Here is a 25,206-nt window from a genome sequence, read left to right on the forward strand (position 1 = left end):
TGCGGAGAAGATTCCATGGCAATGGAGCTCCCGCGGTTTACAGCCATTCTACCAAAACAATCAATGGTCCCATCTTCTTACACATTATTTTTCAGAGATCAATGGTCATATGTCAACTAGGAGACGAATTGTAATGCATATATAATTCTGTAAATGTACATTACGATCAGATATTGCGGAATATCAGCCGTTTGAGATGTTCGCTCTCTCCATCCTCTTCCACCATTCGCCGGAATATCCCGTTCTTCAGCTGCATGAGAGCGCGTGGAGAAGCGAATTCTACCACTTTACCTGCGTCGAGCACCAGAATCCGATCAAAGTCGGCGACGGTACTAATACGGTGCGCAATCACTAGCATCGTTGTTGACCCCTGCCCAAAGTCGGACCGGATAGACTTCTGAATCACCTTGTCAGTAGCAGTATCTACCGCTGATGTGGCTTCATCCAACACAAGGATCTTGGGTGCGGAAAGCATGGCACGAGCCAGGCAAAGCAGTTGCCGCTGGCCCTGCGAAAGGTTCGACCCTCCCCCCGCGACACGGGCGTCGAGGGGAGAAAGATGCGTCTTTTCTTGCAGCAAATCCGGAGATGATGACCGGCAGCTGGGCCCTTTAGCCGCTGTTTCCTTCCCCGCCGAGGGCCTGCTACCATCTTGTGCTAACCATTGCACGCGATCTAAGACAGCAAGCAAATCGCTGTCATCATGTTCTTGGAAAGGATCGAGGTTGGACCGGATCGTGCCGGCGAACAATGTCGGATCTTGCGGGATGATACCCATTCGACGACGCAGATGATGAAGCTTGATCTGGCTAATGTCGACGCCGTCGATGAGAATGCGCCCTTCCCGAGCTTCGAGAAACCGGAAAAGAGCCAGCGCCAGGGACGACTTGCCTGCCCCGGTACGACCTACTATACCAATTCGTTCGTTGGGCTCGACATCAAAGCTTATCACACGGAGAACCAATGGGTGATTGGGTGCGTAGCCCACTGATAGATTTTCGACTTGCAAATGGCCTTTGGACGGCCATGCAGCCGGGGCATCTTGGCCATCGTATTGTTCTGTCTTGACGTCAGAGTACTCCAACACTCTCTCCACACAATTCATGTCCAAATCGAACATGACATACATTCTGATCGCCATGGCAAGTGCTGCGCTCAGCTGAATGATAAAACTGATCGCGAATCCGGCTGATGACGCTTTCAGGTCTTGCAGGAGAGTGAATGTCATTGCCGCTGCAGTCGTGAACAGAGCGCCGCTGATGTTGATACGGAGATTGAGCCAATGATTCAAGAGGCAAAGATTCCAGTAGACACGAGCATGTCGATCGATCAGCCCATGCATTCTATCGACAAATGAATCTACCCTTTGATAGGAACGGATCGTCCAGAGCCCGCTAAGTGAAGAAGCAAGCAGCTCATAGATAGGACTTCGGCTTATACTTTCGAGACGCTTCAATTGTCGTGCTGCGGCCAGATATTGGCGGGCGTACCGGCCACACACCCACGCTACAATTCCAGAGAAAATGATGATGATAGGACTGACTAATATTCCAGCAATGACAGCGCCTAGTGCTTGCATGCCCTCACCTAACATAAGCGTTATGTCGAACCCCAGACGTGAGTCAATCATGTTGAAGTCTGCTGTAAATCGGTTCAAAATACGGCCTAACGGCACGGTATCCAGCCAACGAAGTGGTGCTCGGAAGACGGCGTGCAATACTTGGCTGAAAAGACGTCGCGAAGCCTGAAGCGATGCGGTGAGTGCAAGGTAGGACCTCAATGAGCCTACTATCCAAACAATGGCCGACAGGGCGATGTATACTCCTAGGTAGAACTGTAGCTCATGCGATACCTCAGGCGAAGCCAACAGTGAGCTTTTTTGCTCACTCCATAAGCCCAGCCACCGACCCTATTGTAAGGTCAATTAGCGTTTCCAGAAAGTATTTGAAACCATCGGTCAATATAGCATCAGAGGAAGCTCACTTTTCCGAGCGCCAGACCAGTATATGTGGCAAAACAGAGAGCCAGCACGACCCATACCCGCCATCCGCCGCATTTCTGGATGTACCCACGAAAGATGCTCAAAGGAATGGCCCCTTTTTCAAGAACTTCCTCTTCCACAAATTCTCTAGGGCGTTTAGAAAAACGTGAATGTTGCGCTAACCCATGATCTGCTGGGCAGCCTTGACATCTTTCGTTGGAGCATGCTAAACGGTCCTGGAACCTCGCTGCTTCAGGATTGTCATACCCAACTGCCGAGTTATCCACATCGAATTGTCCGCCAAGAAGCTCCTCAAGTACGCGGCTGTATCGCATCTGAGTCAAAGATCCAGCGAATATCACATTCCCGTTGTCTAAATAAGCCACGTAGTCCACCCGAGGTAGACAGAGTCTCACATGATGCGTGACGAGGATCCTAGTCCGGCGAGTTGCGAGTTCACCAGTTAGAGCATGCTCATACAGATGTTGCGCGGTGTGAACATCAACGGCGCTGAAGATGTCGTCCATGATTATGATGCCTGCGCGGCTGTAGAGAGCACGGGCTAGAGAGATACGTGCTTTCTGGCCGCCGCTCAGATTCACTCCGTTCGGTCCGACCTCGGTGAGGTCACCATCTTCCAGGATTTGCAGATCTCGGACCAAAGCACATGCGAAGAGGACTTTCCTATATCGTTCCCCATTAAACGGCATCCCGAACAAGATGTTCTGGCGGACTGTAGCTGCTTCTATCCACGGAGTCTGAGCAACATAAGCCGTTGCGGAGTCTATGATCCAACCATGTCCGGTACGAGGAAGCTTGTACATGCTTCTAGAAGACATGATTGACGGCCTTTTGACTGTGCCGTCCACAATTTTGCATTCGCCGAGTATCGCAGCGAGCAACAAGCTTTTGCCAGTGCCTGTTCGGCCACAAACAAGGCTCAATCCATGTTCGGGAAAGTGTACAGTCAAGTTTCGCAGCAGAAAGGGTGTTTCTAAGGGAACATCGCTGATTTGAGCACTATCTGGCCAGGCGACTGTGGCGTTATCGAAGCGGATGCTGGGCGATGGTACTATAGAAGAGTTTCTCTCAGGGGTGTCCAGAAAGTTGCCAATGCGCTTTATGCTGATCAAGGCATCCGTTGCGTTTGTGATTAACTCTGGAAGGGTGGACAAAGCAATCTCAATCGAGGTAAGAGCAGAAATTGCGGTGAAGGCAACAGATGCCGTAAGTTCTCCATGGCTGATAGCATAAATGGAGAGAGATGCTACAGACAGAAGGATTGGGGCCAGAACCCAAAGGGAAAAACATATCACATTCCACCGAAAGCTGGTCGCCTGGGCAAGCAATTCTGCATCCCTGAGTTGGTTCAGCTGTTCTTCCCACCTGTCCTCAGCCGCAGAGAACTTAATCTGTCGTATACCACGAAGGGCCTCCGTCAAAGCGATGATTTTGCGGTCACGACAGGCCATCAGATCCTTCCCTGCCCGAGTATATCTAGCCATGCAGGCATGGTTCAGAAGCATGAGGAGGGCTAAAGTAGTCAATCCCGCCAAGAGGCTCTTCCAGCCAAGGACGTGCTGCAGGAGTCCGCAGGCTACTCCGAGTTTCATCGGCGATAAAACGAAGCTGTAGAGGAAAGTTGCAATTCCAGCGATTCGTGGCACATCCACAGCGACAAGATTTACAGCAACTTGTGTACCTTGAGCACAATCTTCTCTCCCGTTGCCCTTCAGATCGTCGTGACTCAATGCTATCGAATGCAAGGCCTTGTTGAACATAACAGCGGAGAGCTGCTCGTACACTCGGATAGCAAGTTTATTAGAAGCAACCCAACCAATCCAAGTCTCAAGCCATGCCGATAGACTTGTGCATATCCCTAATGCCAACACCCAGAACCAAAGATCAGCAGTAACATCTTCCGCCCCAGAGCGTTTCTCGAGAACTCGAAGAATCTGAAGAAGGGAAAGATGGGGTCCGAACGCAAGGAAGCTCGCCGGGACTGAAAGGGCAAGCTGGTACAATAGATGTCGGCGATTAGAGAACATAAGGGCTTTCCATAAGGGCGTCCTGCCTTTTCCATCGCATGAAGCCTTAGCGTGATATTGCGCGAAAGATTGTTGAAGGTTCTCTGCTCGAGTGTCAAAACCCAACTCCGGCAGATGGTCAATGTTACCGCCACTTTTGCGAGAAACCTGTCGAATTAGGAGGTTAGTCCAACTGAACGTCACGCGGCCTATAAAGGACGTAGTAAGCTCTCTGTCGACCACAGTTCCATGTCGATATACATCAGGACGCCGAGGCAGCGAGAGGCCTATGATGACGATCAGTATCGCTGCACCAATTTCCACACCCATTGTATAAGAGTGGAGATCATCCAAAAGACCAGTCTTGTATCTTGCGAACAGCTCCCATGCAAGGCTAGTGATGGTGACCGAAGCACTGAGCGCTTGCTTCCATCCTAGAGAGTACCGAGCCGTGGGCGAATTCTCTATTGCAAGGGCCGTTGATTGAACGAGTTGAAGAAGCTAGCAACGATGATCATTAGAACCCATGCCCGACATATGCATACGTGGACGTAGACAGCAGTTACTCACCCAGTGAACGATCTGTGCCCAGCTGTTGAAGGAAAACATTGCTCCAGGCACAATTGCCCGCGTTGAAGCTGTTATACCCCCACTGATGACAGCGATCATAATGAACACCCTCTCAAACTTCTTTTTGGATGCGGCAATCGACGCTCTGTCCGCTTCTCCATCTTGATCGACATAGAAGTCGCAAAGATACCGGTTCAACCCACGAAAGCGCCTCTCTGCAGATTCGAGTAAGGTTTGAATGGCAGGGACTGTCAGGAGAACAACCAGAGTGGTGCTGCTGATGTCAGCTATCAGACAGAAAGCTGCCAGTGTTTGCATGACGGCAGCCTTCGCTTAGCCACTCATTGATGTGAAACTCAGCTTCGATTGTGAGGAACGAACGCGGCCGTTGCTTTATTAAACATGTCGAATAGGGCAATGGACGGAGAATTAGCCGTTAGATGATGGTATGACATGTTAAGAATGCAGATCGCCCATCTGGGCTGCATATGCATCGTATCGTCATGATTGACGAGATCCAGGGAAGCAAACAAGGGAAGAACCCAAGGAATCCTGGCTCTGGATTTTGACCCCCTGAGTAGATATGCCATTGCTATCCACATCTAATAGCTGCCGCAACTCGCAATCGAGATAGCGCGCTGTCCCGGTCAACAAGGCCAGTCTACGCGAGCTTGACCCAGTTGCGCGTGGAACCTTACACAGCGCCACGCACAGGAATGCGGCCTCGTATGTACTCATCAATTAATTCAATATGCAACCCTACCTCTATTAATTAAGCCTCTCCCTTGGCATGAACAGCTACCTTCCATGTGACTATGGTGAAGTCACTGAGAGTTCCGACGACACGAGGGTACATCGTTAAGAACTCACGACCTCTCAGAGGGGGCCTCGGACAGGAAACTCTCGACTTCGGCGTATCACTAGCAGTTGACCATTCTAGAAGTAACGGAGAGTCATCGATCCGCTACAAGAATAAAACGAGAGATCATCTCAATTCATTCATGTAAGTAGAGGCGGAAAGCAGCGCGCTGTCATGTAGGAGACCCTTGCTTGACAATGCACATAAAGGCTCCCTCGAATTTGCGACAGGGAGATGCTTTTATCGACAGGATAGACATTTCCAAATCCCACCCACAAGAGTAGAGAAGCGGAAAGGAGCAATAGGAACCTGGTGTTGGTGGCCGCTTCAACATGAGGATATTGCGGTAAACTTACAAGGCCTTCTGGGGTGATGATTATGGCGCCAATTCATCGACCATCGAGCATCCACAGAAGTGCGATACTGGGGGCAATTTACTTAAATTCCGCGCCTGAACCAGGAGACCAATCTAAGAAATTTGCTGTTTCCTGCGAAAAAGATAGATCGATGATCGATCTTCGCATCTGATGAGCGGCAGTAGTGTCAGGGGAACCACTAAGCCGCAACCACGGATGTCCCAGGATGACATCCATGGTTATCATAGTCATTCCCGGCTGCTTGTCACTCGTTAGCCCTCTATCAAAAAGAGTGAAAGCGCAGTGTAGTGGCATCGTCAACACGTTGTTTAATCAATCTGCCGCGCCTCCCCCACGCAAAAAAAGGTTGCACTTCTGAGCCTTGAAGAAGAGCACCAGCCATCGCATCGTCTCATTTACGACATTGACTATATAGTATCCTTCACTACGTCGTCCAGTGTGGTCTAGGATCCCATATAGGAGTGACGTCGTCCCATCAACGAAAAGAAAGTGGTCGTCATTACGCTCAACGGAAATGATCTGGCCTGGAAGAGGCAAAAAAAGTGGCTCGGTCCACGCGGCTTGAGATGAAGGGTCAGATAAATAAATCTAGCAGTCAATAGGTTATCCTGTGGAGCAGGAGGGAAGCTGTTCCATCCCCAGCCACCGCATTTCGATGATCTGCGGAGGGCAAGTCCGAGTATTATTTTCATGCTCTTAATTCCTATTCTCTATCGGCGCTAAAAACCCCAGCCTCGCAAAATCCGCGGTCGCTGTTAAATTTAGAGGAAAGCTCTACAAAATGGCATCAAATTAGCCACACACTTGCATGCTCGACTAGAGACGGAAGGAATTTTGATGTTTCAATGGGTCTAACGGCTTCGACATCAAAAAGACTATCTTAAAAGGCTCCAATAGCTTGATTAGTATCTGGACTATCGATTATCGATACTAGCAGTCTTTCTCCGCTTGTCTAGTCTCCTCCTGGACCTGACAGGGGCACGTGTGGGTTCTCCTGATTGCTATCGCTTGGCGTTGTGATCATCGCCCACCCTCCAGCCTAGACTGATTACTCCGTACTGTTGCTACATTTCCTTTTCTAACGTTCCTTAAGGCTGCATTGACTCAATTTGCCTTGAATCTGATCCTTCAAGTTCTCCAGGTGGTTCATGTTATCATTGCTGCACCCTTTTACCTACCTCTCCGCACATTTACGCAGATCTCTCGGTCATATGTGACGGGCTTGAGCGCAAAGTAGCCGAATCTGTCCCTCACTATTTTTGTTTTCCGCTTCAATGGTTGACGTGGGTAACCGTGTATTATTGGACTGAACGGGCAATTATCGACGTGGCATTCCAGCCGTTGTCCAAGTGGTGCAATCGCTTGCATACCTTTACCATTCCTGGCCATATCCCTATCACCCAGTGACCAGTGACCAGTCAAAGCTTGAGCTCCACGATGCTCCAGGACTGTGATCACTCGTCGATGCCAGGCTCGACTGCTGTCGTCATTGACAACCTCGAACCTACCTCAATTCCAGCTTCTTCTGTTGCTCAGGATAACTGCCGTCAGTCGGACGAAGATATTCAGCCCTCCCACCAGAACGCGGTGGACACTCCTCCGACTCCATCATCACAGACAACCGATACATTAACCCCACTGCCGGGGAGAAACCGTCTTACATCCGCACATCTATCTTTCCACCGTCGGGCAAATACTGAGATTATTCGCCGGCAACCGCACCTATCGGTCAAGCAGCTCTTTGCAGATCAGCCCAAAACATACGAAGACTTAGTCGACGGAGACAGGTCCTCGAGTCCGGCGTCCGAGAACTCTACCAGAAAGACACTCGAAGTAGGCGCGAGACTCTTATCGGGTTGGTTTCAGGGCAAGTCGGAGCCGGTGAATCTGACCATGGTGCCCCAGTCAGCGGACCAGGATGTCCTGGGATTTTCTCCCTCTGGGACATTTTTGAATCGTGCATCAAAGCGTTCCGGCGCCTCTTCACCACTCAAGCAAGTTACATCGACGAATCCGTTCAACTTCTTTGTATTCAAGCGCCAGGGAGAGGGCCGACCGGAGCTTCCCGAACCTGCAGATGATGAGATTCTCAATATGGACATAGCTGCTGCCTTGTTCCCACCAGAATCCCTCGACCTCGACGGACAAGAAGCGTTCAGTGCCTTACGAACCAACGCCGATGACCTTCTTAGACGGCTGCAGGCAGCCTATAAGCAGAGGACTTTCGCCCTGCACGAAGCCTTGGCGGAGAAGAACGAAAAGCAGGAAGAACTGGAAGAAACTCGAACGCGGGTCGGACACCTGAAGGTCCAGCTTGATGGGATGGCGGAGAAGGTGCTCCAGCAGGAAAAGGCCATGAGGGCCATGGCCGAGGAGCTCGAGCAGGAAAGGCAACTGCGCCGGCGAGAAGATGACGCGCGTCGACGCAGCGTGATGCTTGTTAGGTCGAGTGACGAAGAGAGCCTTTCCGACATCGGGGCTGAACTGCAGACACCGAAACGCAGTTTGAAGCGAGCCAGCAATGGCACGTATACGAGCGATTCGGGCTTCGACTCTGGCGATGAGAGCCTCGCAGAAAGTATCTTCTCACGCCGTGATGGCGTTGAATCACCAACTTCCACGATCGCACCGTCGCCCAACATATCTCAAATCGCTCTATCTATCCCGACGTCGACCCCTATACAGCCGAGTACAAAAGAGTTGAAACCGGCTCAGGCGCCACCGGTGCGCCAGTCTACGTACGACCGCGTTCTGAAGGGACTTGCCTCTACGGGTATCACTAGTTCGTGGATGGGTCACACGTCCAAATGTAATATCTGCCATGGGGTGCCCGCCTCGGAGGCATGGGGCGTCCTCGGCGTCATCAAGGAGGAGAATAGAGGCTTGAAGCTGCGGCTGAGTGAGCTTGAGCTGGTTGTCGACGATTGTCTTAGTCTTGTCGGATCTTGATTTTGCGCAAGACTGTATCACGGAGTCTGCGAGCTAGGATATCCGGATATATCACCGCTTCTATGCCACTAATGTGGTCCATAGATATATACTACTTCAACCGAATCCCTTGATGAGGGAAATAGCACATCAGAAGGGAGCGAGTCCACTAGAAAGATTCCAGTCAAAGGACGTTAGTTAAGTAACGAAAATGCCCGTAGTGTGAGTCGGTTAATGAGGGAGTTCAAAGTGAAGCGTGTGGGATATCCCTCAAGGTCAAGCTGCATCCACGCACTGCATAATGCATCTACAATGAGTCATCTGAATATCAGGATAGTAGTATCATCCACAATTCCTCAATCCTCACCATGAATTATGTGGAGTGGTATTAACGGGGAAGACCAGGTGGCCTCAACGGGGTTAGCGTGGCTGGAGACAGTAAAGTGGCCAGCGAGGCGTCTACTGTCTTGGTCCTAGTGCTCTCTGCTTCGGGCCCCAAACCAAACCTCCTCGAACCTCACCTCTTCCCTCCTTGTGTGCAATAATTCCAGTTCCCCCCCTTCTTCTTTTCTCTTCTCCTTCTTCCTAGGTAATTCTTTTTCAACACCTTTCGCTCCTTCGGCTGGCTTTATAGCTCCAGCTTCGTTTTTACTTTTCTTTCCTCCACCCCATAATTGTTTTGGTTGACACGGGAGGTCGACAGCCACCATGAGCGGACGTGAGTTGTCTCTGCACGCGAGCGCATTCCCCATCGCGATAGCTCTCGTTTTCGGGCCAATTGATCCATATTAACTGGTGTTTGACTTGTAGTTCGATTTCTTGATCTAATCAAGCCCTTCACGCCCCTCCTGCCGGAGGTGGCAGCTCCTGAAACCAAGGTGCCCTTCAACCAGAAGTTGATGTGGACGGGGGTATGTTGCTGTTCATTCTGATGGATCGCGAACGGGGGACTGAATCGCTGACTGTCTGGGGCAGTTGACGTTGTTGATCTTCTTGGTCATGAGTCAGATGCCTCTTTACGGCATTGTCTCATCCGACACCTCGGACCCCCTGTACTGGCTGCGTATGATGCTGGCCAGTAACCGTGGTACCCTGATGGAGCTGGGTATCACCCCTATCATCTCCTCCGGCATGGTTTTCCAGGTATGTTTTCAGCCGGTTTGCTTCCGATTCTCGGAAATAGTCCAGCAGCTAACCAATTGGTCTCTGTCATAGCTCCTCGCTGGTACCCACCTCATCGATGTCAACCTTGACCTCAAGACCGATCGCGAACTTTACCAGACCGCCCAGAAGCTTTTCGCCATTATCCTCTCCTTCGGCCAGGCCTGTGTCTACGTGCTGACTGGTCTCTACGGCCAGCCCAGTGATCTTGGTGCCGGTATCTGTGTTCTGCTGATTGTTCAGCTCGTCGTCGCTGGTCTGGTTGTCATCCTCCTGGATGAGCTGCTCCAGAAGGGATACGGTCTTGGAAGCGGTATCTCCCTCTTCATTGCCACCAACATCTGCGAGTCAATTGTCTGGAAGGCCTTCTCTCCCACTACTATCAACACTGGCCGTGGTCCCGAGTTTGAGGGTGCCATCATTGCTCTCTTCCACCTGCTCTTGACCTGGCCCGACAAGCAGCGTGCTCTGCGCGAAGCTTTCTACCGCCAGAACCTGCCCAACATCATGAACCTGCTGGCTACTCTTCTCGTCTTCGCTGCTGTCATCTACCTTCAGGGCTTCCGCGTTGAGATCCCCGTCAAGTCCTCCCGTCAGCGTGGCATGCGTGGCTCCTACCCCGTCCGCTTGTTCTACACCTCCAACATGCCCATCATGCTGCAGTCCGCTCTGTGCTCCAACATCTTCCTCGTCAGCCAGATGCTGTATTCTCGTTTCTCCGACAACCTCCTCGTCAGACTCCTCGGTGTCTGGGAGCCCCGCGATGGCTCTGCCCAGCTTCACGCTGCTTCGGGTATAGCTTACTACATGTCCCCTCCCCTCAACTTCAAGGAGGCTCTCCTTGACCCCATTCACACGGCTGTGTACATCGCATTCATGCTGGTCGCCTGCGCCCTCTTCTCCAAGACCTGGATCGAGGTTTCTGGCTCTGCCCCTCGCGATGTCGCCAAGCAGCTCAAGGACCAGGGTCTTGTGATGGCCGGCCACCGTGAACAGAGCATGTACAAGGAGCTCAAGAGAATCATTCCTACTGCTGCCGCCTTTGGCGGTGCCTGCATTGGTGCCCTCTCCGTCGCCTCCGACCTGCTCGGCGCCCTTGGCAGCGGCACTGGTATCCTCCTGGCCGTGACGTGAGTATATCCATTGCCAATCATTGTTGAGATCCTGTCACTAACGCAAGCTCTATCTAGTATCATCTACGGCTACTTTGAAATTGCCGCTCGTGAAGGCGATATCGGATCGGGCCTCAAGGGCCTTGTTCCCGGTAACTGAGCAGGGGACGCCTTGATGAGTAGTATGAGAAAGGAATCTGAATTTTTATCGAATTTCCTTTGATTCTTCGTCGTTGATTTCTGGATGGATGCGCTGTTGTGGCTGGAATCTACGACTGAAATATCAGGGTTTTGCATGTATGATTGTATTACTGTCACAGAGTTGGGAGTTCTTGCATGCTGGGATTTTTTCCGTCAAAAAGAGAGCCACAACTGTACATAGCGTTCCATTCAGTTTGTAACCATATTTAGAAAACAAAAGAGTTCAAATCAGATCACATCTGACCACTTAAATATTTACACATTGGAGGCGTCAGCACAGAATGGTTTGGGTTGTTGAATTGTTGGGTATATATACGAATATATCACATCTCGTGCCGTGGTATATTTCCTCACTTGCTTAGAATCAAGTCCTGTAATCTCCATTGATAGTCACGTACTCGTGGCTAAAATCGCAGAACCAGTAGACAGCCTCTTCACCACCCAGGCCCTGCTCACCCTTCTCACCACCACCCAAGTCAACGACGATCTCCAGATCCTCCTCCTGAAGAATGACACTGGCACGCTCCTCATCGACTTGTTCCGGCTCGCCGTTGACAAGCAGCTTGAGCACGGGACTCCCGTCAACAGGCTTGAAGCTGACGCTCGTACGTTCAGGGACGACCGTGCCCGGGGCCAAGCCCTGCGTGTACCCGATCGCGCAGAGGATACGGCCCCAGTTGGCGTCGCGGCCGTAGAGGGCGGTCTTGACGAGCGGGGACCGGGCGATGGTAGATGCGATGAGACGGGCGGACTCGTAGTCCGGGGAGTTCTGGACGCGGACGGTGACGAACTTGGTGGCGCCTTCGCCGTCGCGGACGACGAGCTGCGAGAGTGACTGAGCGAACGAGGTGAGGATGTCCTGCATGGCGGTGTAGTCGTCCGAGGCGGGGGAGCTGATGGGGGCGCCGCCGGCGGCGCCGTTGGCGAGGATGGCGACCGTGTCGTTTGTGCTTGTGTCGCCGTCGATGGAGATGGAGTTGAAGGAGCGCGAGACGGCGTGCTTGAGGAGGGACTGCAGGGCGGAGGGGTCGATGGGCGCGTCGGTGCAGAGCACGCTCAGGAGAGTGGCCATGTTCGGGTGGATCATGCCGGCGCCTTTGGTCATGCCGGCGAGGCTGTAGGTGCGGCCGGGGGACGAGGGGAGGGTGAAGGTTCGCGAGAGCAGCTTCGGGAAGGTGTCTGTTGTGCAGATGGCGCGGGCGGTGGTGAGCCAAGCGTCGTGCGTGGATGCGAGGTTTGCGTGTGCCGTGGGGATTTTGTCAAGGATCTTGGAGATGGGAAGTCTGGCAGGTCATGGCTAGTCAGATTTTCATGGCATTTTGCAAAGTCGGACAGTATGGAAGAGGAATGTACCGTTGTCCAATGACGCCAGTGCTCATGACGAGCGTGCTGGGCTCGCTGAGTCTGTTGCACTCGTCCACCTTGCTGCCCATGTTCACTGCATCCTCCAGACCTCCCTTACCGGTGACCGCATTGGCGCAGCCCGAGTTGATAACCACCGATCGAATGCCCTGTCCCTGGCGGCTCTGAAGCGTCTTCTTGCTGACTTGAACAGGGGCCGCTTGGAACTTGTTTGTCGTGAAAACCGCAGCAGCTGAGCATGGGGTTTCGGAGGAGATCAATGCCAGGTCCGGGAACTTGGTGTTGGAGGCCTTGACACCAACATTGGTACCGGAGACGAGGAACCCCTTTGGGTAGGATCCAGAGGACGGAATATACTTCTGCTTGGAGGCGGGAATGGCCATGTCCAGAGGAGCAGAGTAGTTGCGCACTTGGCCCTTCACCATCCTGGCGAAAGCAGCCATTGCGGCTGCGGGCTGAGCTGGAGAAACCATGAATATCTTCAAATATCGTCTGTACAGAATCAGCAACAGTTCGAGAAAGCGCAACTCCACTCAATTGCTGTTTCAATTGGAGTACGGTAGATGATGAGGGAAGATATAGTATCGGTGCCGGAAAGTGACTCACAAGTGACTCAGGCAATTAAACGTCAAGTCGGACCTGTCTAGCTAATATCGACCCCAATGCCGTATTACACGGCAGAATCGGCCCCTGTCAAGCTTCTGAATAGGCCAGAAACCCTAGTCCAGTGGTAAATCGTGAGATAGTTCGCTCCCAGATTCCCCGTTGATGATGGAGATCCGATATCGCGGGAGTCGGAGAAACAGCCCCCGCTGGCTTCGTTTTGTCGCGTTCCAGACGCGGCTAAAGACACAGAACTCATTCAAGCTGAACATAGCTCTACATCCACGGCCTACCCCTTGCTTCCCGGCCTTTTGTTCTCCCCTTCTCGAATCGATCGAAGCCTTTGTTGCGCGTGAATGGTACTTGATCTCCGTTTTTCTTTTGTTGGCGATGTTGTGATTGGTACATTCTTACTAAAATGAAACGAAAGCAACCAGACTCGGACGATGGGCAGCGTCCTGTCTCGACGCCGAAGAGGCAGAGAACAACTGCGATGATCAATGGCTCTACCAATGGAAATACGGACGCGAATCGATCCCTCGACATGACGCCCTCGAAACGGGTCAAATCAACACCACAAAAGCCAAGCTCAGCAACTCCCGCACCGCTGAAGGAATCAGGCCTGAAAACTCCCACGCATAGATCAAAGGCGAAAGCTCTCTTCTCAACACCTACAAAAGCGACGGCGGTTTCGACGCCAAACCGAGCACGAAATGCGGACCGATCTGCGAAGAAGAAAAGCGCTCGCTTGTTGCTGGAGCAGGATGAGGACGAGATCTGGGACGGTGCTGACCGTTTAGCAGAGGAGATTCTGGAAGATGAGGGCGAGGCACCTGAGATCGCTGTAGACGATAGCGACGGGATTATCCAAACGGTTGAAGGCACCACGAAAGAGGCAGCCGAGGGCAAGACTACAACGACGCCGAAACGTCGTGCAGGGAGGCCGAAAGGTGCGAAAAATAAGCGCTCACCTACTCCCGAGGGAGAATTGCCGGCACATGAGCGATATTTCTTCCAGAACAGAGCCGGCCCTCCGCGGACGTCAAATAATACCCTCAACAAAGTGAATCTCCTGACACACGAGGAGTATTTTGAGAAGTTGGCCGGATATGCAGACCCTTGCCAGAAGGAGAAGAACTTTCTGCTGGACCTGCATTGTCGGTCCTTTCCGCAGTGGGATTTTGAGTTCAATCAAGACTTCAACATCTGCCTCTACGGTTACGGCTCGAAGCGTCAGCTTCTTAATGATTTTGCAGACTGGCTCTACCAGAGACACAGCGCCTCACCCCCCTCTATAGTAGTCGTCAACGGGCATACTCCGAACCTGTCCATTCGATCTATCTTCGCCACCATCGTGACCGCTGTCCTAGGTGCGGACATTCCATCGAAGATGGGGTCTCAGCCACTAGAGGTATTAGAATTGTTGCAATCTGCTCTGAAGTCTCGACCCTCCCAGAAACCGATCACCGTACTGATCAATGCAATCGATGCCCCTCCCCTCCGCCGAGCAACGAACCAAGCCCTCCTTGCGCGGTTGGCTGCGACGCCAAAGATCCATTTACTTGCCACGGCGGATACCCCGAATTTTCTGTTGATGTGGGATATCAGCCTTCAAGATCAGTTCAATTTCGTTTTTCACGACTGCACAGCATTTGCCGCTTTTGACATCGAGTTTGATGTTGTGGAAGAGGTTCACAACCTGCTTGGACGCAAGGGCCGTCGCATTGGTGGTAAAGACGGTGTTGGCTTCGTGTTGAAGAGTCTTCCGGAGAACGCGCGGAATCTCTATCGATTGCTTCTCACTGAACTGCTATGTATGATGGACGAAGGTCATAATTCGGATGACGAGATGGACGGCCATGCAGGAAGAGAAGACGGGGTCAACGATGAGACGGGCATTGAGTTCCGCATGCTCTACCAAAAGGCTGCCGAGGAGTTTATCGCATCTTCCGAAATGATGTTTCGAACACTCCTGAAGGAATTCCATGACCATCAGATGATCACATCGCGGATGGACACGAGCGGAATGGAAATACTGGGAGTACCGTTGTCGCGAGAAGAAATAGAGGGAGTCCTGGAAGATTTGGTATTGGGGTGATGGAGGAGATATAATGTGGTGTCTTTGCATAACCCATGATACCCCTGTATAGCACTGTATATCACAATTGAGGGACATGACTGATAAAGATTATCTCGAAGGTTCTCATCACACACCAAGCCGTCCAGTTTTCTCTTTCTGAGTATTTTACACAACGCGAATCCAGCCAAGAAAACCTGGGTCGTCCGGTATGTTCGTTTTTGCATTTAGAACTGCGCAAACGCAGCCAGTGCCATTGTGGCCCCAAAACTCAGCTTGAACGGCATATGCTGGGTCACAGCCTTCTGCACATCCACCGACTTGACATACTTCTGTATCGTCCGAACAGGGAGGATATTGTATCCTTTCGAAGCGGCCCACTACAACGCACCTCCTGGTTAGCACCATTTCACAACCACTAGCCACACAATGGCTGCGGATCCACATACCTCAATCACAACAATCCCCATTCCCAGCAGCACGACCAACACTCTCGAGAACGCCCTTAATCCCACGCCCACCACAAGCCCAAGCACACTCCCCAAGCTCACCTGGCGCATATTGGAAGCGGTCAGAATACCGGATGCCGTGCGGTGGCCGGTGTGCCCCTGCTTGGCGATGGCCGGGTCATTGCGGTCGATGGTCCAGCCGGATCCTGAGCTATTTTGCGTGTCGAGTCTGTAGTACGGGGCTGAGTATTGGCATTGCATTGGGGAAGCACGGAATGGAGACAAGGGGTGTAGCGACAAGGACAGGCCCAGACCGACGCCGAGGATGGTGGAGGTTCGAGCGAAACCGCTTAGAAGACCGGATGCCATGTCTTCGTATCTGAGAGGCGAAGCTGTAGAGTTGTAAACAGATTAATGGTCTAGATGTGTATAGAAAAGAAGCTGGACTGGGGAGTCAGGATCCTTGTTGAATGAAGCTGGAGTGTTCGCGTCGGCATGCGGCGATGGAGAGACATTGCTGTGACGTCAATGGACGGTCAGCTTCTGGCTAACGGCATTCGGGGATGAGGCTAGGACTACTACCTCTCTAGATATCTCGTCCATGGGTTGATGCTCATTCTTGTCTTTCTGGCTAGCAGTATTGCATCAAATTCATGATCTCAAAAGAGGAAGTTGATGTGAGATGCCATGTTTACTAATAATGTGGACGACGTGAACAGCTAGTTGATGGGATACTCTCCGCATCAGGTAGCTATCATGCATCGAACGCAGTGGCATATCTTGCTTTGCATTCCACTCCCCTCATTCAGAACCCCTATGAAGTCCAAAAAACCGAGGTTCAGCCCTCTGGCATCATGCTCGTCGGGTCATATCACTCCTACTCAACATGCAGCTGACAACAATATCAGATGAAGGATTACTAATGAATCCAGGGTTTGGCAGTTAGTTCGAGACCGTTCTGACATTACCAAAAATACCGTAGAGATAGAGTTTTCGCAGAAGCCAAAGCTTGGCATTTCCAGCTGTTCCTGACGGTTTCAGGCCAAGTCCGCGGGAAACCGCCCGCCAAGCGGCGTTTTCGCAGATTGGCAGATTGACGCTGGAAACTTACTGGGGAGATGGAGGGGCACAGGCACTGTGATTGGTTTGCTATGCCGCGGCCGGATGGAAAGAGGACCTAATTCGGCGGGGACATGAAAGTGTGGGTGATGGATACGGGAATTTTGTGGTTCTTCGGAGGCGACAAGGCAACGATCGAGGTTAGTTATCTTGACTCACACTCACTCACAGGTCCGTCTTCGGTTTTCTTAAGAACTCGGTTTTGCTGGGGCTTTTTTCACTCTCTCCTTTCTACTGTTTCTCGTGTATATTTTTCTCCTTCATTCTTTCATTTCTCTTAGTACCACCTTTCCCTTCTAAATATACACAATGGCTTCCAACGGTACCAATGGCGCCTCCGCCTCCAACAGCTTCACCGTCAAGGCCGGTTTGGCTCAGATGCTGAAGGGTGGTGTGATCATGGACGTCGTCAACGCAGAGCAGGTACGAGCAATTGTCAACCCATAACTCCAGCCCTTCGACGCTAATGTGACTTTCGCAACAGGCCCGCATTGCGGAGGAGGCCGGTGCCGCTGCCGTGATGGCCCTGGAGAGAGTCCCTGCCGACATCAGAGTCCAGGGTGGCGTTGCCCGCATGTCTGACCCCAGCATGATCAAGGAAATCATGGCTGCTGTCACCATTCCTGTCATGGCCAAGGCTCGTATCGGACACTTTGTTGAGTGCCAGGTAAGGCCGTCTTGCTCCCCTCGTTAGTCTGCATAGCAGCTGACATGTTGTAATTGTTAGATCCTCGAAGCCATTGGCGTTGACTACATCGATGAATCCGAAGTCCTTACCCCTGCCGACGATGTCTACCATGTGAAGAAGCACGACTACAAGGTTCCTTTCGTCTGTGGTTGCCGCAACCTGGGCGAGGCCCTCCGTCGTATCGCTGAGGGTGCCGCCATGATCCGTACTAAGGGCGAGGCCGGTACCGGAGACGTTGTTGAAGCTGTCAAGCACATGCGTACTGTCAACTCCCAGATCGCCCGCGCCCGTGCCATCCTCCAGAACTCCACCGACCCCGAGATTGAGCTGCGCGCCTACGCGCGCGAGCTTGAGGTCCCCTTTGAGCTTCTGCGTGAGACCGCCGAGAAGGGCCGTCTTCCCGTTGTCAACTTCGCCGCTGGTGGTGTTGCCACTCCTGCTGATGCCGCACTCATGATGCAGCTAGGCTGCGACGGAGTGTTCGTCGGTTCCGGTATCTTCAAGTCTGGTGATGCGAAGAAGCGCGCCAAGGCTATCGTCCAGGCCGTGACTCACTACAAGGACCCCAAGGTCCTCGCCGAAGTCAGCGAGGGTCTGGGTGAGGCCATGGTTGGTATCAATGTGTCTCAGATGCCTGAGGGCGACCGATTGGCCAAGAGAGGATGGTAATTGTACTACTGTTCTCTGCTTGTGATTCTTCTTATGTTCTTGTCATGATATGGGCGTTGGAAAAGTTGGTATAGCGTTCTTTTATGCATTTTGCATTTAAGATTTCAGGTACATTATTGTTAGGGTGTTCTGTGCATTCGTCCTTACGCAAGTAGACAAAGCACAGGATTGATGAGGGACTACTCTAATTCAACGATCTCCATGGAGACAAAAACTGAAAATTTCCCAAGGTCACAGTGTCACTGTCCAGTATGCACGGCACTTTTCCCTTTCCCCACCAGCACTTGGTCCCGCTGTCGATCATGCGGATGTTGCTACTGGAGGTGCTAATCTGCTTGGAGACACGGCTATTAGTATCACCAAAATAATATACTCATTCTACGAAGATACTTTATTCCTGGGATTCAATTCCGAATTCTGAGATCACTATTCAATTGACGGCACTTCAACTGTCAGGGTACAGTGTACTGTTATCCCTACGGAGTACGATCGGCGACTCCAGAGGTCACACCGGTAAAATACAGATGTTATTTCAAAAGTGGGCAGAATTGAATACACACCCCGACCGTTACGGTAAGGCAGTCTAACCCAGGTAGGCAATCCTATCTGTTTGCAGTCCTTGTCATCATCGACACGAACAACATCGAAGCCGTGAAATGAAAGACAAGAGCCCTCGACGGACGAGATCTTCACCATGACGGACCCAATGGAGCTTATATCGCGGCCAGATTCCCAATTCGATCACGAAGAAAACCTCAAGTCGCAGAATCAGGAGAAACAGCCCAAGCAAGAACAGCTGGAGAATGGGAAGCAAGAGCATGCAGCCCCCGTGCCAACGCCAAAACCACACAATCCTTTACCGAATACCTTCACGATAAGTGGGGAATACGGAGACGACAACACGAACCCGATCATTTCGTCCCTTCTCGTCGTCCTCCACTCCATCCTCACCTTCCTCGACACGTACATCCTCCCTCCCCATCTTCGCGCAGCGATCTTTGAGACCGCGCTCGCGCATCCGCTGCTCACGACCTTCCTGCTCTGCCAGTTTGTCTGCTCGTGCATTCCGGTCACAATCTTTCTGATTGGGGCTGTGGTTGCGGGCGGTATAGCGGTGGTGGTGTTTAGCTGTTTTGCGCTATTGGTGCTGGGGCCTGTCCTGGTTGCGACCACCGTCGCAGGTCTGTTTCTGTGGGGTTGGGGGTGGGCGACGTTTGTGGTTGGGAGGTGGTTGCTGAGGCGGTATTTGAGCGAAGACGGTGATGGAGAGAAGAATCGTGAGCGGGAGGGGGCGAATGGTTTCATTAAGTACGATGCGGAGAAAGCTAAGGAGGAATCGGCTTGAAGATTCTATTCTATTGGAGTGCAGGACTGTTTGTCTTTACGGATAACCTTTTGCTTAAGTCCTTGTATGTTTCTTGATGCTGGATACGATTAAGTGGGCTAATGCGTGATAGAGAATCGGAGGAATTCATGATCACCCCCATGTCATTTGAATGCAGCAGTCGCAGCGAATGCCATCATAGCCTCTGACTTTCTGCCCACTTCACCCATCGTCTGATACACTCGTCCACCCGTTTCAACGCTTGTTTCTCGGCTGCAACCTCGAACCACTCCCGGTGCTCTTTTCCACACTCCTCACATCGCCCCAGATCCCGAACCCTGACATCTCCCAGCTCAAGGTGAATCAGTCGTTCCACCCGATGGACATGGGGGACTTTCCTCCCCGGCTCCAAGGTGGCAGAGCCATTCCTCCGACTTCCTCCAGTCTGCAATCGAACCGGTGACGGCGATGGCGACGGCGTCGATGGTGTATACGGGTAGTAACGGATCAGAGTCAGATGGTGCGAGCACTGTCTCGACCATTCGTTCAGTCGGCGCTGCACGTTACTCGTCCGGCCAATCTTCAGGCGGATAGTACCTGATGCCTGATTGGTCGGTTTGGAGGTTAGGGCATTCATCTCGCGCGCTGTTTTGAGTGCGTCGCTGACGCGGCGACCGTACTCTGGTCTGTGTGCTTCCGGAACGAGCGATCTGGCGACTTCAGCGGGAGGCGGCGATGACGTGGAGCTCGACGGCGTCACCCAGAACATGTATATGTAGCCCGGCTCGTCCGCTTCGGAGATGGGCTTCGCCAGCTCCGTGAGGAGGCAAGATGTTGTTTGCGGGGTTAGTGTTGGAGGAATCCATGCGAGGAGGGTCGTCGTATGTGATGAGGAAGACGCCGGGCTACTTTGCAGCGATGGCCGGCGGGACGTCGGCCGAGGCGAGAGTAATGCTGACTGTGATGATGGTTTCTGGGCCGGCAGCTTAGGTCGTGCTGGATAAGAACCGGACGATACCTGCTGCATAGGCCGCGACGGACGAGCGTCTGCCGTCGCGCTCACTGTCACAGGCCTCGGAGGCCGCTCGTTCTCGACGTCTTCCACGATCTCGAAACAGCAACATACTGTCCGCTTTTTGGGTTTCCGGCGTCGGTACGGCGCCGGTTTCGCCTGTGGGTCGTTGATCTCCAGAACGCCCAGCCGGTCGACCAAAGTGTCAATGCTTGTCCGCGGCTTCGGCCGTGGGTTTTGGTTTTGTGAGGGGCGGATTGTTCCCGGATTATTCGACGCTGATACTGGTATTGCTTGATCTTTGTGCTGCCAGCAGTACATTGAAGCCGAAGCTGTGTCTTTTTGCGGTCCTGTAGAGGCAGCTAGGGCACGGCGACATGGTCGGCCATTTGCGGTCACGCCTCTGCATGTCGTGGCTGGATCTAGTGAATCCGAGCGAGACAGCATGGACTCGGGTGTGTTTGCGATATGAGGCATATTGTATTATTGTCGCTGTTCCCTTGTTTCCCGCAATCTCGTAGACACAGCGATGCCTCGTGAAGTATGAAATGAAATGTTTGTTGATAAACAACTAAGCGCCTATGCCACTTATTATTTCGAGTGTCCTATCCCCACTCAATCAGCCAGGGAGGTGCCACTTGTCGAGCAGATCAGCCTGATGAAGTTTGGGATAGTTAATTGTCAGAGGACAGTATGAAACGCGGACGAATCAATTTGTTCATTGGCCTAGCTATCTACGAGTAACTGCTAACAGCCTAACAAGCTAAGACAGTCTCTTTGCACCGCCCCCGTGGCTGGAGTCTGCGCCGCGCTGTCCATATCGACCCACATGAGAAAGCAGAAAAACAAATGCAATCACCACTACCAGTAGTGTGAGTCGAATATGTAAGGTAGCTGTTTGGCGGTTCCACTGCAGATGTATCGGTCCATCCCCCTGACCAGTATCCACGAATCCCATAGCCACAGCGAGAGCAAGGAGCCACTTGTCGATGGACCCCTTGCGGCGTACTCATCGTCCTATCGTTACCATAATTAGAAACTCGCCCCCCAACGATAAAAGACCAAACAAGCCTCACTTTGAATCGAATGCTTGACAGACAATCGCGGGTAGAGCTATTGAGTCGACGTGTTGCCTAGAGGACCTTGACCAAATATGCAACCCCGATTGCCATTAACCAATGTAATCAAATCCTGCTCCACGACATTTGATCCAAAAGCCACGTACCAGCTGGTTCGTTTGCGCTCTGATGCCCCTAGCGGCTATGAGAGACGAAACCAACCGCTCTTTCTCCTGAGGAGAAACATGGCCGTGCCCTTCATGGGAGACGTCGATATCCACGGACGAAAGAGCTGTTGAAAGATGGAGGCGAGCTTGGCCTTGGTGTCTAAAGATGACTTTTCTGAGAACATCGCAGAGGTGCTCGATATCCGAGCGAGCACAGCGGCCCGCAAGTTGTATGATCAGAATGCGACAAAGCGACGGGAGATACTCATTGATGGCAACCTGGACGGGGTCTGTCTCGTGGGGATCGGTCGGCAGACTCAATACGCTCACCCAGAACTGCGAGGCAGAGCGGAGAGGAAGTGGCTCCGGACCTTGCAAGGACTGGAGAGTAAAGTCGAGAATCGTCTGTAGCACGGGACGCCGCGGTGTACCGCTTTCGCCGGACGGTGGCGGCGCGGAAGTAAACGCGAAGAGGACGGAATGGTACTTGGGGACCAGGCGAGTAAGGAAATCAATGCCACTGTTTGCAACTTCGGGGTCGTAAAACCCTGGCATCTCCTGCATCCGACAGATGCTTTCGTACACATGGACAATCAAAGCGACGGTCTCCTCGCGGATATGCTCTGGGTGTGCACTGTGAGACGCTAAAAATGCAGAGGCGGTACCCATCACCATATCTGTACCCGCGCTGCCCAAAGGAATGCTTTTGACGAAACTGACAGTCACCATCGGTGGGAACACATAAGGACCTGCTTTCTCAGTGAAGCCAGCCTTCAGTATATCACAGGCAGCCTCAATAGTGCTCGCATCCCTGGGAACTTCGGTCATTAGTAGCTGCATAGATTGAATAATCAAACTCTGAGCAATAGCGCCTCGACCGGAATTCCAGAAGGTAAGCGAGTGGGAGTCGCCATTGCCGCTGTCGCTAGACTCCAGAACGATTTCGTTCTCAGTCCTGAGACCTTTACCAATACTTGCGATGCAACGCAACACTAACAGAGAGCGGCTGTACGCGGCATCCTGCAAATCACGAGCGGCCTCATCCCGTGCCACTATTGCTTGTTGACGGAGATAATCCAGGATCCTCTCAAGGAACTGTGCTTTGTCCTCATCCGTAGGCAACGCTTGAATAATGGCAGCGATACCCTCCAGGACTTTCTCCATCGTCATGACTGTGGCGGTCGGTTTGTGACGAAATTGATCGAACTGATCTAGGAACGCTGGGAGCTGAGAAGTCAAAGCATTACGGCACGATCTGCAGAGATATGAGATAGACTTGGAAGCAGTTGGCGCACAGGATGCGACGTCAAGAGACGCAAACAGAAAAGTAAGCACCAGGGGGAGCAAGGCATGGGTACGCTCAAAGTAAGACTGGTATCTTCCTAGCATATCCACCAGAGTTTGGCGAGCTTTGTCTGGGATCAATATTCCTTCACCCCTGCAGAGATGAGCGAACTCGTCGCAAAAGAAGATCGCGTTCAAACAATCGTCTGCATGCTGGTTGTCATCCACGGCCTCTGAAAGCTGAGCAATACAGAAAATCGCGGCCTCAAAAGTTCTCCAGTCTCGTTCTGCGAGAGAAGTCCTAGAGCGTTCTTGAAATACTCGAACTAAATCCACACCCAGAATGGGATAGACGGCCAGAATAAAGTCGCAAGCGTCACGGCGAAACGAACTGAATTCACTGCGATCATCATCTCTCCACTCTTGCAGCTCCTCTGGAGTCGGATACTTGAGCTTCTCAAAGCAGTCCAAAGCTGCACGCGCGAGATTTTGCTTGCCAGGCTCAAAGTTAGGTTGGTCCTCTGAATCAGCGATAATCTCCTGGAAATCGTCGGCAACTTCGGTCCACCACTCGATGGCAAGTGGCGACGCCAAGTCATCCACTGCAGCATAGCCGGGGGCTTTCAACAAAGCGTGAAGTAAGGTGAGAATCTGATTGTATTGAGGATTCAAAGGTTGCGTCAAGATCTCTCTCTGTTTGAGAGTCGAGAATGCCAGTAGGAGCTCCAAAAATGCCATATTCTCAGCCTCGAAATCGCCGTCCAGAAGCGACGTAATATGGGCGGTCCCAAAATTACTTATGATGAACGCCAGGACAGCATTGAGATGATCTTGACCAAAAATATTATCCCTCCAATCCATCATTTCGACAACAACCTGAGCTGCAGTTTGCGACAACCCAGAAACTTTTAGACATTGGACGACATGGTTTGTGGCCGACGTTAGCCGGGAGGCCGAAATCGTGTCTCGAAACAAGCTTCCACCTTGCACGGACATCCATGACTAAAACAGAAGTGTCAGATAATCACGCAGATAGATGATGAAGGATGCAAGCCAATGGTGAACTTACACTGTACGCGTTGAGAGCTTCGATGCCCGGAGCAGGGTCATAGGAGTCATGGGAGGATTCCTGCATGAGGAAGTGATGCAGAACAAACTCCACAACAACGAATGCATCCTGAATATTTTCAGCCGCGCGCCTAATATCGACCTCTTTGCGGAACTCGGGACTCCATTTATTTATGTCCTCTCCCAATACGCTGCAAAAATAGAGCAATGCAACGATCTGAGTTTGAGACATTGCCGGCAAGATAGAATTAAGCAAATCGACAGACCGAGTTTGATTTTCAGGGACATACTTGCTGCCTGCTAAGGAAGCAGCTACGTTCCAGATAGCCCGAGTCCAAGGAGCACCCGGCTTCAGGAAGATGGTTGCCAGGGTTGTGGCCAGCTTTCGAATTACGAGAGGCCGCTCGCCCGAGTTGACGAGCACAGCATAATGGCCAACCAACCGACCAAGAAGCTCTTCAACATCATGCTGGTTGAGTTTCTGCCTGCAACAATGTCAGAAAGCTGAACTCTACAGACATTTCGATCTGTCACGTACCAGTCAAGGTTGATTTTGACAGTGAAAGTCAAGGCGCCAAAAAATCTCATATCAGTGCTATTAGCGCTGAGCAGATCATTAGCAATTAACCATGCCTCAGGACCTCTCTGAAGCGACTGCAAACGCTCCTGGATAAACTTGATCTCAGTGGGATTGCCTGCATTTTCTGGATTGTACAGTTGAGAGACAAGCTTGACAGGTTAGTCTTAAAATCGTGAAAAGAATCAAGGGCTACACTCACCTCTCTTGCCTCATTCAAGATGTGCTGCACATCTGGAGCAAGGCCTTGAATGTCCGCAGACATGACCAGAACTCTGATGGCCCTCTTAAGAGAGCTGGGTTCTGATATAGATTGTTTGGCGAGATGATAAAGGGGAGTCACGTGCTGATATCACTATCACAAAAATGTTAGGCGGTGAGAAGGTGGGATGGGATGGAGGGGAAAGAAATCAGAGGGGAAAATGGTTGTGTTTGTGGGCTTTCAAGAGGGGTAGATAGTCTACGTAATGTAAAGGAAAACAGTGAATGTTCTGAGCATGTGACCTGTATGATGATTTATTTCAAGGTGTAAC

At 51.8% G+C, this 25,206-nt stretch overlaps 10 protein-coding genes across 10 annotated transcripts; 5 read left to right on the forward strand and 5 right to left on the reverse strand.

The window, feature by feature from the left end:
• Positions 1-166: 166 nt before the first annotated feature.
• Positions 167-4,896, reverse strand: Aspvir_004318 (putative ABC bile acid transporter; the record flags this gene model as incomplete). Its single annotated transcript, XM_043267547.1, has 3 exons — positions 167-1,909; positions 1,984-4,509; positions 4,579-4,896. 3 exons carry the CDS (start codon positions 4,894-4,896, stop codon positions 167-169), a joined length of 4,587 nt encoding a protein of 1,528 aa, XP_043123482.1.
• Positions 4,897-7,251: 2,355 nt separating this feature from the next.
• Aspvir_004319 (uncharacterized protein) lies at positions 7,252-8,763 on the forward strand (the record flags this gene model as incomplete). Its single annotated transcript, XM_043267548.1, has 1 exon — positions 7,252-8,763. The coding sequence occupies one exon, from the start codon at positions 7,252-7,254 to the stop codon at positions 8,761-8,763; it is 1,512 nt and encodes a 503-aa protein (XP_043123483.1).
• Positions 8,764-9,450: 687 nt separating this feature from the next.
• Aspvir_004320 (translocon subunit SEC61) lies at positions 9,451-11,175 on the forward strand (the record flags this gene model as incomplete). The annotated part of the gene is made up of 5 exons (XM_043267549.1): positions 9,451-9,460; positions 9,553-9,653; positions 9,718-9,885; positions 9,958-11,033; positions 11,094-11,175. 5 exons carry the CDS (start codon positions 9,451-9,453, stop codon positions 11,173-11,175), a joined length of 1,437 nt encoding a protein of 478 aa, XP_043123484.1.
• A 405-nt stretch (positions 11,176-11,580) lies between these two features.
• Positions 11,581-13,051, reverse strand: Aspvir_004321 (bifunctional ornithine acetyltransferase/N-acetylglutamate synthase; the record flags this gene model as incomplete). Its single annotated transcript, XM_043267550.1, has 2 exons — positions 11,581-12,499; positions 12,570-13,051. The coding sequence occupies 2 exons, from the start codon at positions 13,049-13,051 to the stop codon at positions 11,581-11,583; spliced, it is 1,401 nt and encodes a 466-aa protein (XP_043123485.1).
• A 548-nt stretch (positions 13,052-13,599) lies between these two features.
• On the forward strand, positions 13,600-15,279 carry Aspvir_004322 (origin recognition complex subunit 2; the record flags this gene model as incomplete). The annotated part of the gene is made up of 1 exon (XM_043267551.1): positions 13,600-15,279. One exon carries the CDS (start codon positions 13,600-13,602, stop codon positions 15,277-15,279), a length of 1,680 nt encoding a protein of 559 aa, XP_043123486.1.
• A 206-nt stretch (positions 15,280-15,485) lies between these two features.
• Positions 15,486-16,076, reverse strand: Aspvir_004323 (uncharacterized protein; the record flags this gene model as incomplete). Its single annotated transcript, XM_043267552.1, has 2 exons — positions 15,486-15,638; positions 15,708-16,076. 2 exons carry the CDS (start codon positions 16,074-16,076, stop codon positions 15,486-15,488), a joined length of 522 nt encoding a protein of 173 aa, XP_043123487.1.
• Positions 16,077-17,135: 1,059 nt separating this feature from the next.
• Aspvir_004324 (pyridoxal 5'-phosphate synthase subunit PdxS) lies at positions 17,136-18,183 on the forward strand (the record flags this gene model as incomplete). Its single annotated transcript, XM_043267553.1, has 3 exons — positions 17,136-17,249; positions 17,311-17,493; positions 17,554-18,183. The coding sequence occupies 3 exons, from the start codon at positions 17,136-17,138 to the stop codon at positions 18,181-18,183; spliced, it is 927 nt and encodes a 308-aa protein (XP_043123488.1).
• A 694-nt stretch (positions 18,184-18,877) lies between these two features.
• On the forward strand, positions 18,878-19,528 carry Aspvir_004325 (seipin co-factor family protein; the record flags this gene model as incomplete). The annotated part of the gene is made up of 1 exon (XM_043267554.1): positions 18,878-19,528. One exon carries the CDS (start codon positions 18,878-18,880, stop codon positions 19,526-19,528), a length of 651 nt encoding a protein of 216 aa, XP_043123489.1.
• Positions 19,529-19,703: 175 nt separating this feature from the next.
• Aspvir_004326 (uncharacterized protein) lies at positions 19,704-20,996 on the reverse strand (the record flags this gene model as incomplete). Its single annotated transcript, XM_043267555.1, has 1 exon — positions 19,704-20,996. The coding sequence occupies one exon, from the start codon at positions 20,994-20,996 to the stop codon at positions 19,704-19,706; it is 1,293 nt and encodes a 430-aa protein (XP_043123490.1).
• A 694-nt stretch (positions 20,997-21,690) lies between these two features.
• Aspvir_004327 (putative importin 13) lies at positions 21,691-24,938 on the reverse strand (the record flags this gene model as incomplete). Its single annotated transcript, XM_043267556.1, has 4 exons — positions 21,691-24,030; positions 24,098-24,581; positions 24,635-24,825; positions 24,876-24,938. 4 exons carry the CDS (start codon positions 24,936-24,938, stop codon positions 21,691-21,693), a joined length of 3,078 nt encoding a protein of 1,025 aa, XP_043123491.1.
• Between the last annotated feature and the right edge of the window lie 268 nt (positions 24,939-25,206).

The sequence above is a fragment of the Aspergillus viridinutans genome, assembly GCF_018404265.1.
Source record: "Aspergillus viridinutans IFM 47045 DNA, scaffold_2, whole genome shotgun sequence".
Lineage (NCBI taxonomy): Eukaryota > Fungi > Ascomycota > Eurotiomycetes > Eurotiales > Aspergillaceae > Aspergillus > Aspergillus viridinutans.